Source organism: Equus caballus, chromosome 7, assembly GCF_041296265.1.
Source record: "Equus caballus isolate H_3958 breed thoroughbred chromosome 7, TB-T2T, whole genome shotgun sequence".
NCBI classification, from domain to species: Eukaryota; Metazoa; Chordata; class Mammalia; order Perissodactyla; family Equidae; genus Equus; species Equus caballus.
The window spans coordinates 68,863,220-68,875,863 of record NC_091690.1 but is presented as its reverse complement, the minus strand read 5'-3'; the positions used below and the strand labels follow the sequence as shown (position 1 = coordinate 68,875,863).

At 47.3% G+C, this 12,644-nt stretch overlaps 1 protein-coding gene across 2 annotated transcripts; it reads right to left on the bottom strand.

Annotated features, from left to right (window-relative positions):
- Positions 1-5,788: 5,788 nt before the first annotated feature.
- On the bottom strand, positions 5,789-11,558 carry KCTD14 (potassium channel tetramerization domain containing 14). Of its 2 annotated transcripts, none has more exons than XM_001494397.5 (2): positions 11,134-11,558; positions 5,789-6,526 (listed from the first exon to the last, which is right to left on the bottom strand). In XM_001494397.5, the coding sequence occupies exons 1-2, from the start codon at positions 11,272-11,274 to the stop codon at positions 5,858-5,860; spliced, it is 810 nt and encodes a 269-aa protein (XP_001494447.1). In that variant the 5' UTR covers positions 11,275-11,558; the 3' UTR covers positions 5,789-5,857. The 2 variants fall into 2 exon arrangements, with proteins under 2 accessions (XP_001494447.1, XP_070130440.1); XM_070274339.1 differs by lacking the exon at positions 11,134-11,558 and adding an exon at positions 9,489-9,925.
- Positions 11,559-12,644: the final 1,086 nt, after the last annotated feature.

The window sequence follows — 12,644 nt, the reverse complement described above, 5'->3', positions numbered from 1 at the left end:
CCCCAAGTGACCAGGGGCAGTCTCATTACATGTGCCAGTGTAATGGAACAACTCTGTTCTTCTGTGGAACTGTTTCTCCCTTGGAGACTAAGTACTCCCAACCCATTGGACCCAAAAATTCATAAATGAGTTATTTGGTGTAAAAATGACAAGAACCACTCCTAACTCCACCCCTTAGTTCCAAGACCCATGTATTCTAACTGTGGGGGGAACAGTACTATATTTTAGCTGTTGGTAAAAGGCATATACCACAAACCTGTAAGACAGCACTTCAAACTCACAATGTGCTGTCTCTCAGCTAGCACCATAACTGAGTCTGCAAAAAGTCACTATGCTGTTTTTGTCAGAGCGGCTGCATCAAAGTGTTGGGGTGCCTAGCAAGACCAACGAATTTCTTTACTATAATTTTTTCACCGTAACGTAAGCTCCTTAGTCAGAGGCAATGAGTGAAATACATGAAAATGAATAAGGTATCTATGAATGGTAGGGCTGGCAGAAACACCACAGTTAGATGTATTAGTCAGGGTTCTCCAGGAAAACAGAACCAATAGGCTATATATAGATATTAGGCTACTATAACAGAATTCCAAAGACTGAGTGGCTTATAAACAACAGAAATGTATTTCTCACAGTTTTGGAGGCTGGGAAGTTCAAGATCAAGGTGCAGGCAGATTCAGTGTCTGGTGAGAGCTTATTTCGTGGTTTCTAGAGAGCTATCTTCTCACTGTGTCCTCACATGGCAGAAGTAAGGGAGCTATCTGGGATCTCTGTTATAAGGGCACTAACCCCTTTCACGAAGGCTTCACCCTCATGACCTAATCACCCCCCAAAGGCCCCACCTCCTAATACCATCACATTGAGGGTTAGGATTTTAACAAAGGAATTGAGGGGGGGGGGATGCAAAGATTCAGTCTAAAGAAGTAAGAAAGTCAAATCTGAATCTGGAATATGTATCTATTCCTGTAAGGATAAATCACCACTCCCTCCCTGACGGAAGGATCCAGTGTGCAGTAGAATGATTGCAAACATGGCCCCAATTCTCCTCTCCTCTCCTCGAAATGTAGCTTTGAAGTTACTTCCTGTAAGAGATGTAATGTAGGGCCAGCACCGGTGGCCTAGTGGTTAAGTTTGGCATGCTCCACTTCGGCAGCCCAGGTTCAGTTCCTGGGCATGGACCTACATCACTCTGTTAGCTGCCATGCTGTGCTCATGGCCCACATACTGAAGAAAAGAAATAGAGGAAGATTGGCATGGATGTTAGCTCAGGGAAAATCTTCCTCAGCAAAAAAACAGACAAGAGATATGTGAGCTATATCCCCACCCTTTGAATTGGGCTAGCCTTGTGCCTTGCCAGAAGAATGTAGCAGAAGTGACAGTGTGCTAGTTTTGAGCCTGGGCCTCAATGTCTATCCACATACCAGTTCCCAAGGCCTGTTGCTTGATTTTGGAATCCTACCATTGCCACGAGAATAAGTCCAACCTAGTCTGCTGAAGAGTGAGTGACCACATGGAACAAAGCTAGGTTGACCCAACTGAGGACAGCTTAGGCTGATCCACCATGTGACTACAGATGCATGAGTGAGCCCAGCTAAGACCAGAAGAACTGCCCAATCTATAAGTTTATAAGAAATAATTAATGGTTAATTAAGTTTTAGGATCAGGGTGTTGTCATGTAGTCAGACAGTCCCTCAGCTACTAGGGTGACTTGCCACACTTCCATGGATTCAGCTGGTAAGGAGACAACCCAAAATGGATTTAGACAGTTTACTATTCACAGCATAGCAGGTGGCAGGAACTTCATGTTTGTATTGGTTCTCCTGCCCCCCACCCCCCAAAAGCGCATCGCAGGTGATGCCGGTGAATGCCATGCACACAATAGATCTGCAACACAGATGAAGAACACTGACTTTAGGAAACCCTCGATCTTAAAAGAAGAACGCTAACAACCCTACCCTCTGGAGAGAGACTTTATCTTTATTATACCAGTTAGGAAACAAATCTGCCTTCCAACCCAGTGGGAGACATTTTTTACCACCCTGAAATGTCTCAAGCTTTATTACCCTGTAATGTAAGTAAATCTACTTCCTACCCCGAAGCAGCTTTGCAAACATCCTGAAACAAAGCTGTCAATGCCATTTGCTTAGAAACGCCAGCATTTCTCCCAACAGTTTGTTACAGAACAGTATAGCTAACTGATCTGCAGTGCAATCAGCCTACCACTAAGAAGCGTCTAGTCCCCGCCCCCCCCCCCCCCCCCCCCCGGCAATAATACCATATCAAATGCTTAGTGTCGGTCTCTACTCTTGGACATCCTTCAGTGGCCAGATCAGCTCTGGTGAGAGGAAGTCTGTACTGTAGAGGCCGTGCATAGCCTCCATCCCTGCCATCATGGCCACCTTTTTCATGACTCCATTGAGCAAGCAATGGGGAAAGACGCTGACTGACATCTACAGGTTGGATCATTGTGCCCATTTATTTTTTGAGAGCCTCTTCTAGAATGGATGCCCTCTGGTGGGCATTCATAAGAAACACAAATATTTTCAGCCTTCCAAGAGGTCCAGCTACATGCCAACTGCCCAGGCCTTCTTGTCACCAGTCTTTCACTCTTGTACTTTCCAAGTCTTTAGCCAATCAGGAAAGGGACTGGGCCTGCAGTACCTAGGGATCGGCCTTCCAGGACACTGAGCACAGCAGAAAAGAGAAGAGAATGTTTGGGGAGGGGGGTGGGGAAGGACGGGGAAAATAAGTAGAGAATTAAAAAAAAAAGTTACTCTAGGAGAATTATGTAGACCTGAAAACTGGCAGAGTGCTATAAACTAGGGTGTCTCCATGAGGGCAATCTCAAAGGTTTTACTCTTTGTGTTTTTCCTTTGGATTATAATGACGGTTATATTTAGCATTCCATTTTAAGTTTTCCTCCTGTGACTCTATAATTTTCTTTAGTAAATCTCAACAGTTCTGAAAAGTCTTATATGCCCCCACAATGGTACAGATATAGTATTTTGAACATTATGTATATGCCTTACTATTTTGCCTTTTCTGTTAGGAAAAAGTAAGGGAAGAGATAGTATATTGGATAGGCAACCAAGAATGTCCACTTGATTTCTGTATTTCTAATTTACATCTTTTTGGATATGTCTTTTTTTCATAGCCTTGTAAGCCTCACCATCTTAAGTCCTTTTTGAAGCAAAGATTTAATTAAATTGCATTGAATTAAAGGAGCATTCTCCTCCCCAATAATTTTAAGCCCTCTATAAATGTAATTTTAATTGCTGCATAACATGGCATTATATACATGTACCATAACTAACGTGACTGATTTCCAATTGTTTTGCTATCTTAAGTGGGATAAAAAGTCGTACGTTATTTGGGCCAGCCCTGTGGCCAAGTGGTTAAGTTCATGCACTCCACTTTGGCAGCCCAGGGTTTCATGGGTTTGGATCCTGGGCGCGGACATGGCACCGCTCATCAGGCCATGCTGGGGTGCCGCCCCACATAGCACAACCAGAAGGAGCTACAACTAGAATATACAACCATGTACCACAGGGCTTTGTTGGGGGAAAGAAGAAAAAAAGAAGATTGGCAACATATGTTAGCTCAGGTGCCAATTTTCAAAAAACAAAAAAAAAAGAAAAAAGTAGTATGTTATCTTAAGTGTATTATGGATTGGAAGTTGGGGGTAGATATTGGAATTGCCTTTGTTCAATAAAATAGTTTGGTAAATTGCTTAGGAAGAGTCAGCTCCTAAAGGACGCAGGCTAGAGCCAAAGCAACGAAAGAGCTAAACTGAAACATCGTCTTCTCCTGGCAAATGACAAGAACACAAGAGGGTTGGTGGAAACTTGGCATGCCTCTAAAGCTTCAGTTTGGAACTGGCACACTGTCACTTCCACACATACTCCATTGGCCAGATTAAGTCATGAGGCCAACCCCCATCAGTGGAGTGGGAAAGATTATTCCCAACTACAGAGAAACATGGCAAGAACAGAGGGGGAAGAAAGAATAGGAACAAATACAATCTACCAATGAAAAGCCCTAGTGATGGGGGTTACTGACACACTTTTAAGAATAGATATGTCCAATATTCAATTTGAAGTTATTTTCACTTGTGTTGTAAACTCCCTCCCGTTAATTAGCCTGTATTTTCCAGTCTGCTATGTGAGAAATAGCTCATGGGAATGTTATTTGCAAAAATTAAGAAAAAGATCTGAGCATTAAATCTGGGTGAGATTTTGTATACCAGAAACAACAGGTTCCAGATAGCTACATGATCCCTATGCTGAATGAATCCAGCAGGAGCAGAAACCCAGAGCTGACCACAGAGGGCAGGCCCTCTGGGAATGTGCAGAAATATCGGGGACGACACTGACCTTTCCATAATTCAAGAAACTGAAATTTTAAGCAATCCTATTTAGATCTCAAGGAGCTGTCTCCTTGAAATCTAATCTCCTAAGTGTAATTATTGATCAAAAGGTATGAACTTTTTTTCCATGCCCTTGATAATGTTGAATTGCTTCGTGATAAAAAGTTCAAATAGACATTCGAGATTTTTCCACTTTAAATTGCCAGCCACATTAAATACCAAAAAAGGAAAATAGAACAAGCTTTGAAAATAAGAAAAAATATACAAGCAGATGCGGTTACTGAATTATAATGCTTGTTGAAAAATGACTATGTTCTGAGCAATTTTATGTTTAAGTTTGAAACTCCCTGAGTCAGCATTAATTCCTTAAAGCTTAACAGTTAAATGGACCTTCAGTCCCGGGGAACCCAGGATGGCTGCTCACCCTACTAGGCAGGGAAGGGGGTCACCTTTCCCAGACACGGACTTGGAGAAGGATGAATGTCTACATGTGTCCTCCTTAGAGTTACAGAATGTCTTAGGTTGTGAAGCAGAACCTGAAACAGGATCTCCTGTGTAAGCGGTTTATTGAGGATGGGCCCTCAGGCAAGGGAAGTCAGGGAAGCAGGCTAGAGCAGAGGAGGAATCCTAACCAAGATTGTGGTGTCAGATGAAGACTGGCTTCAGCCGGATCCCACAAGGAGCTCTGGAACCGAGTTGGTTCCTCCTTGCAGTAAGGGGTCAGTCTTCCGTACCTCTACACAAGCAAGATGGCAATTTTTTTTCTAGAGCTGGTCTCAAAATTAGAGTGCATCAGGATCACAGGAAGGACTTGTTAAAACAGACTGCCAGGCCAACCCCCAGAGTTTCTGATTCAGTAGGTCTGAGGTGGAGGCCAGAGAATTTGTATTACTAACAAGTTCTCAGGTGTTGCTGATGCTGCTGGTCCAGGGACCACACCTTGAGGACCACTGCTCTAGAGAAGGTGACAGCTGTGAGGCTCTAGCAGCCAACACTCACAGCACCTGGGAGAGGAGATCTGAGCAGCATCTAGTATAGGTACTAACCTGGCATATTCCTCATGAAGCACACACCAGGGTTAGAGGATTGGACCACAAGCTGAAGCTGGGTAGGCTACATTTTTAGGTCAGACTATCTAGATTCATGATATCCTGTTCTTTTCCTGTTGTCATCCTGCATCCCCAGCCAAAGCATTGTTGAACTATTCCAGTTCATCTCAGCCTTGCCATCGGACTTTGACGGAAGGGTCTGGCAGGTACATGAGGCCTTAAACAGGGAGCAGCCGCACCTCACTAGGCAAGCACAGTGGAGTCAGGTGCAATGACTGGAAAGTCCTCAAGGGGGAGATAAATATCTGGGGGCAAGCCTCGGTAGACCACCTCGGAAGCTGTTTGATGTTTGTTTTTGAAATTAAAGGAAGATGGCTTTTCAAGGCAACTTTTAATTTCGTAAGCCCCAACAGAGCCCATAACACACAGCCCCTGCCCCCGGGGATCACCACCAGGTGAAGAGGAATGTGTAGAAGTAATCGGAGTGAGCAAATGAAAATGCCTTCTCATTATGGCTTTTATAGTCCACCTGGTACCCCTGGGCCATAATGTCCATCTTCACACAGTCCAGGAGGTCCTTGACGTCCGGAGCCGCCTTCCAAGGCCCGAACTTGATGACCGACCTCTTGTCCGCCTCCAGGACGCGGAGGGCATCCGCGCAAAATGCGGCGTTCTCTTCCGTGGGTACCACGCACACCAGCACTCCGGAGCTGCGCGCCGCCACAGCCTCGGCCCGCGCCAGGCGCACCATGAGCTCCAGGTTCTCGCTGTAGCCTGGCACCCGCAGCAAGAACTGCTTCCGAGCCACCTGCTCACCGAAGATCTGTGGCGTGTCCTCCAGGAGCTTGACCAAAGGCTTGATTTCATAGAACTGAGCTTCACGGTACACCTCGAAGATGTGCTGCGTGGGCAGCTGCCCGCTGCGCAGGTAGTCCAGGATGGGTCCGAAATAGGTGCCGGGGCGATCGATGAAGAAGCGGCCCTCCGCATCTATGCAGGCCTTGGCTGAGCTGGAGAACATCTCTGCCAGCTTTGAACCTGGGAGTTTTCTCAGGGTGCCCACGGTGGTGGTGTAGAACTCGCCCCCCACGTTCAGCTCTACGACGGGAGATAGCTGAGGGCACAAGAGGCAGAGTGAATCAACAGTGCCACCTCCAGGGAGCTCATGACCTTTTCATCCAAAGAACAACCCAGCACGGAATCTAGGGGAGGCGTGATGACTGGCTTCAGCTATTGGAGGGCCCATCTTAGCAAGGGGGTTATATTTATGCTGTAGAGCTCCAGAGTGTGCGCATTTTAAGGAAAAAAAGATTTCAGTTTGATATAAGAATACCCATTCAAGCATTTTAACGGTCTTGTTTAAGTCACAGAATATTAGTAGAGGGGGCTGCTGTGGAAGCAATTCTCAGCAAGAATACTCCCAAACTCCAAACTCTGTGGCCTTTGGCAAGGCTTTTCCCCTCCCTGAGCTTCAGTTTCCTCATTTATAAAAAGGGTATATGGAGGTGTTGTGAAGTTAGAATTTCCCAATAGTGGGATGCTCAGATCTAAGATCTAAGATACAGCTTAAAAAAAAAAAAGGGTGGGGGTAGGGGGCAAACCTTTCTCAACCTTTCAGAAAGGCTAAATTCATTCAGGAAGCATTTCTTGGCTACTTACCGTGTGTCAACATCCTGTGCTGGAAGTTGGGGATACAAATTCTTATTTCATAGAGATCAGGAGTTCTGATTAGCAATTGGCATGACTTTGATTAATTAACAAATGGAATTTGTTTGATGGATGTTTTTCAAAATATGGGCCTATGGGGATTAAATAACAGGAATATCCTTGGTGGTGAAAAGGCCAATAACACCAGATACAATGGATATAAAACTGCCTCATAAACTGTAAAGTGCGGTGCCAATGTAAGTTAGGTGTAGCTGTTCAACAGAATTTTTAGAGGCCTCTTCTCTATGCTGGACCTTGGGCTGAGCACCAAGGATGTGGGTGACACCCATGTGGTGCCTGCCTGCAGAGGCCCACAGGCCAGTGTGGGGAGGGATGTGGAAACAGACCGAGAGTTGGGCTGCAGTCACTAAGTGCTGCCAAAAATACCAGCAGACCATCTAGCGATCATTACATATGAGCTGAGACCCCAGATGTTATCCTTAGAAACCAGCTTCCTAGACAATTTTCACTATTTAAAATTCACTCATTCAATAAAATGTGTATGTGCCTACTTTGTGCCAGGTCCCTGGTGCACAGTGAGGAACAAGCAGGACACAGTCCCTCCTCTCACAGTCTAGCACTTGTGCAAAGCTCTGTACATACAGTCTCTAACTCAATCCTCACAGCAATCCTTTTGAAGAATGCATTAAATCCCCATTTTACAGATGAAGAAACTAAGGCTTAAGGAGCTGAAGTTGCCCCAGATTGACCAGCTATTAAGTGATGGTATCAGTATTTGAACTCAGGTGCAATTTACCCCGAAGCTTGCCCTCTGAGTCATCACATAAATTAGTTTTCAATCTTCAAATACCTCCATTCTTCATTCCCTTAGTTACTCATTAATTCAACCAAATGTAGAGGGGCCTATTTCATTCAAGCCCCCTCCTAAGCAGACGAATAGGACACAGTCTTTGCCCTCCAGGAGCTCACAGGGGAGAGAGGGAAACAGATGGCTGCAAGATGTAGGTGCTGAGAGGGAAAACTCAAAGGAAGAGGGGTCGGCTCTTTTGTGGATGTGTTGGAGGTTGCCAGAGAAGGTTTCCTAGGGGGTGTGATAGCTGCAGCAGCAGCAAAGATCTATGCAGTGTTAGAGAGAAGGCTGCATTTTCAACCTGGAGACTTTATCAAAGGTCATTGCAGGGCCAGGGCTCAGGACTACCCTTCAGTCTGATTTAGGTGTGACCTCATTCTCAGCTTGTCTGTGGGCTCTACCTCTAAGATTAAAGTACTGGAATGAACAGAGCCAAAGGCAGCCAAACTGCTGGGGAGAACTGAGTTGCCATGGCAACAGCTCCTACCAGGGGATAGTTTTACAGGCTGGAGTGAAGAAGGGAGACAAGAGGATGCATTCTGACAGCAGCCAAACAATACAGCCAGGAGAAAAATAATCCCAGAACCTATGATTCCCTCTCTCTCCCACAAACCTCAAAGCCCCTTTGCAGGGCTGTTTGGTTAACCCCAAGGTGGCCCTGTAAAGCAGGCAGTTAAATGCAAAGCTGCAGACTTTAATCCTTGAATGGATCGATGTGCTCTCATCACTCCTGTACCACTGAGAGCTCACAGGCGCTCTTAATCTCCCCACATTACAGGTGAGGAAAGCTCAGAAAGAAGGGACACATAACTCAGAAGTGATGAAGTTGGAGCTGGGATCAAACCCCTATCAGTCTGACTCCAGCACAGCATGGGTGCCCTACCCCTCTCAACGTCCAGTCCCACTGCGCCAGTAATTAGCGATGTGTCTGGGGCAGCTCACTTCCTTCTCTGGGCCTAAGCTTAGTCATCTATGAAATAGGGAGGCAAAATGGACAAAGAGAACTCTAAGTTTCTCCAGCTCTGAAAGCCTAATGAATCCAGGCACTTCAAGTGCCATTTCTGAAGCTCATTTCCAGATAATTCCCAAAATAGCTTCCAGCCCTGACATCCTCAACCCCATTTCTTTATCAAATAAGACCTTGGCCCTGTTCCCAAGCTTCTTAATTCTGTCCCGCTTTTCCCCCCCTCCTTTTTTCCCAAAACTCCCAATCTCTTTGGGAATCAGACCTCCTACAGCATCCATGAATACTACACTATGTATTTCTAGTAGATAAAGACTTCTCTTCTACCCCTCTTCCGAACCACCTGCCCTTCCTGGTGGCTCCTCTTCCCCAGCTTTTCTACCAGTCACCCTGCCAAAGCATTCCTGGATGGGAAAGCCTGTCCCACACCCTGTGTTCATAGGTTGGGGAAACGTGGTCTCTAGGAGCCCCTGCTGGGTGCCAGGCCAGTGCTGGCCACGAGGACACAAGGATGAATCAGACAGGCCAGCTCTCACCCAGTTCCAGTCTAAAGGGTCCCTACACATCTGCAACTCCCATGCCAAACATTCATACCTTTCTTTTGGTCACCTTTAGTCGGGTCAATGGAGAGACATCTCCATTCATATGTCCTCTAGGCCCCTAAAGATCTCTCCCCACTCCAGAACCCTGACCTTTTCCTTTGTTCCCTATCTCAGTCGTCTGAGCCAGAAACCCGGGCTGTAATCTTGCATTCTACTCCTGTCCTCAACCTCCCCCAACCCAGGTCACTAATCACCAAGTCCTGGCAATTCTAAATGCCTGGTTAGTTCCGTGGCTCCCTGCCCTCTTGAGTGCCCTCCCCCAATCCTATCTTTACACTGAAACCAGAGCAGTTTTTCTGAAGTGCAAATCTGATCTGGTCACTCCCTGCATTAAACACTTCAGTGACCCTACATTTCCTTCCAGATAAACTCTAGACTCCTTAACAAGGTTTACAAGGCCCTTTGCAACCCTAGCAATCAACTACCAGAACCCTGCCTCCCATTCCCCCACCCCCACCATCTAGGTCAGGCTGGGCCCCCATGCCTCCAGGACTTCACTCACTTACCGCCCCACTCCCTTCACTTTGCCCACTCATCCTTCCAGTTAATTCCTCCAGGAATGTTTCTGGATGGGTTGTCTCCTCGTGATCCCAGAGGGCCCTGTGCTTCCACTGTCATGGTGGTTACCTCTCTTGTAATTCTGTTTGTTCATCTGTATCCCCCATTAGACTGTGAGGTTCCTAAGGGAAAACTATCCCTGATTCATCTCTATGTCACCAGTACCTACTACAGGGCTTAGCACAGCAAGGATGCTCAATAAGGTTCTGTTGAATCAGCTGGAGCTTACCCACAACACTGATTTACAGGAGTGCCTGGTATTCTGATGAGGGCCAGTCTTGCTCTACTTGGCATCAGGCACCCTCTTGGCTCCCTCCTTGCCCAGTAATGCCTTCAGACATTTACTGAGCACCTAGGGCAGCCCTGCCTCTGAGCAGGTGACTCTGTCAATTGCCAGCAACAATGACGTTATCATTGCCCTATTGGAAAGAGCCACAGTCCCGCACTACTGGATCTGCTTTCCTTTCCTACAAGTCTTCAGGATAGCACCTAGCCAGGAGAGGTTAGAATGTTCTGCTCCTAGAGTGCTCTGAGCCTTTGCCTGGTCCTGCCCTCAAACTCCTTTCACCCAAGCCCTGGGAGTGGGCAGGCGGATTCAGGACCCAACCAGAGGGCTGGGGCAGGCAGGAAAGGGTAGGGGTTTGCGGCGTGAGGGAATGATACTCCGGCCAGCCTTTAGTTGGGGCTGCCTCTCCCACCGCCAGGAGACAGGGTGGGGGCAGAGGAGGGGGAGGGACGGCGGAAGAGCGGACAGGACAGGGGACCAAGCGAGGAAGCACAAAGAGGACAGCTAAAACAAAGACCGAGAAGAGAGGAAGGAGACAAACAAAGGCAGCCAGGCAGGAAAGAGGCCAAAGAGGAGAGGCTGCACTGAGCCGGACTGGAGATGGTGGCGCGGAAGGAGAGAGATCAAAACGGCAGGAACAGCCAAGGAGAAAGAGAGAGCCCGGCCAGAGGCGGAGACTGCGCGCCAGACGCAGGGAGTCAGAGCAGGGCAAGGAGCGGACAAGGGACCCTTGAAGGAGGACGAGGCGCGGGGGCCGGGGTGGGCCCCCGTGCGTCCCGGGCTGTGCACTCACCCCCGGCGGGCCCGCAGGGGACACGGCCCTGGCTGGCCGCACAGAGCGGGACGCCGCGGTCAGGTTCATCGTCTGGTCCCACAGGCAGCTGGCACTGTGCAGCCCGTCGCCGCTGACGCGTCCCGCCCAAGCCCGCCACATGCAGGTACTTGGGGCGGGCGGAAGTGCACCTAGCTCCCCGCCCCGGGGTGGGGCGGCTGGGCCCAGGGTGTGGTTAGAGCCCGGACTGGCCTGGAGTCGGCGGGCTTGCGGTGAGACCCTAGGCTAGTCCGTGCTCCCTTCTCGCCCCGGAGTTCCCCGACAGCCAAATGGGGGAGGGAACAGACACTGACGACAAGAGTTTCTACTGGCTACAGTCCTGAAAGTGAAGGATCAGCAACACCTATTTTACAGATGAGAAGAGTGAGGATCCAGGAGACAGCAGATGTGGACTATTTATACAGCTCCGATCAGCTGTTAAAAGTGCAAAGCATGACCAGTGATGAAAAGCGCTCGATGCCTGTTGAGTGGGTTATTTTGCTTGTTAAAACATAACCCTAGGGGCTGGCCCCGTGGCCGAGTGGTTAAGTTCGCCCGCTCCGCTGCAGGCGGCCCAGTGTTTCGTTAGCCCGAATCCTGGGCGCGGACACGGCACTGCTCATCAGACCACGCTGAGGCAGCGTCCCACATGCCACAACTAGAAGAACCCACAACGAGGAATACACAACTATGTACCGGGGGGGGGCGGGGGGGGCTTTGGGGAGAAAAAGGAAAAAATAAAATCTTTTAAAAAAAAAAAAACATAACCCTAAAGAAGGCAAGCATAACTCTCCATTCCCAAACTACCGGCTGTGCTTAGTGACTTTCTTCCAAAGAGGACAGTATGGAAAGGGGGGGAAAGAAGAACAACTTCATGGTGGAGAAACTGACGGTCTTCTTCAGCCAGGTGATCAAGGTCAACATCAAGAGTCATAAAATCATGATGATAGTGTGTACCCTTGATGTGATGTGATGAAAATGGTGCTTTACCTCCGTGTTCTTCCTCCCCATGTCCCATAACCCCAGTCTAATCTTGAGGAAAACATCAAATTCCAGTAGGGGGCATCCTACAATATACCTGACCAGTAAACTGTCAACGTCATCAAAAACACGGAAAATCTGAGAAACTCTCACAGCCAAGAGTAGCTTAAAGGGACATGACAACTGAATGTAATTTAATGTGGGATCCTGGAACAGGAAGTGGACATTAGGTGAAAACTAAGGAAATATGAATAAGCTGTTGACTTTAGTTAATAATTGGGTATCAATATTGATTCATTAATTGTAACAAATGTACCATACTAATGTGATGTGATAAGAATAAGAGACACTGAGGGTGGGGTATGTGGCAACTCTGTACTATTTTCTCAATTTCTCTGTAAATCTAAAACTGTTCTGAAGAATAAAATCTAAAAAAACTGACAACACAACTGCCATGGAAAATACTATGGAGGTTAGTAAAAAAATTAAAAATAGAACTACTGTATGATCCA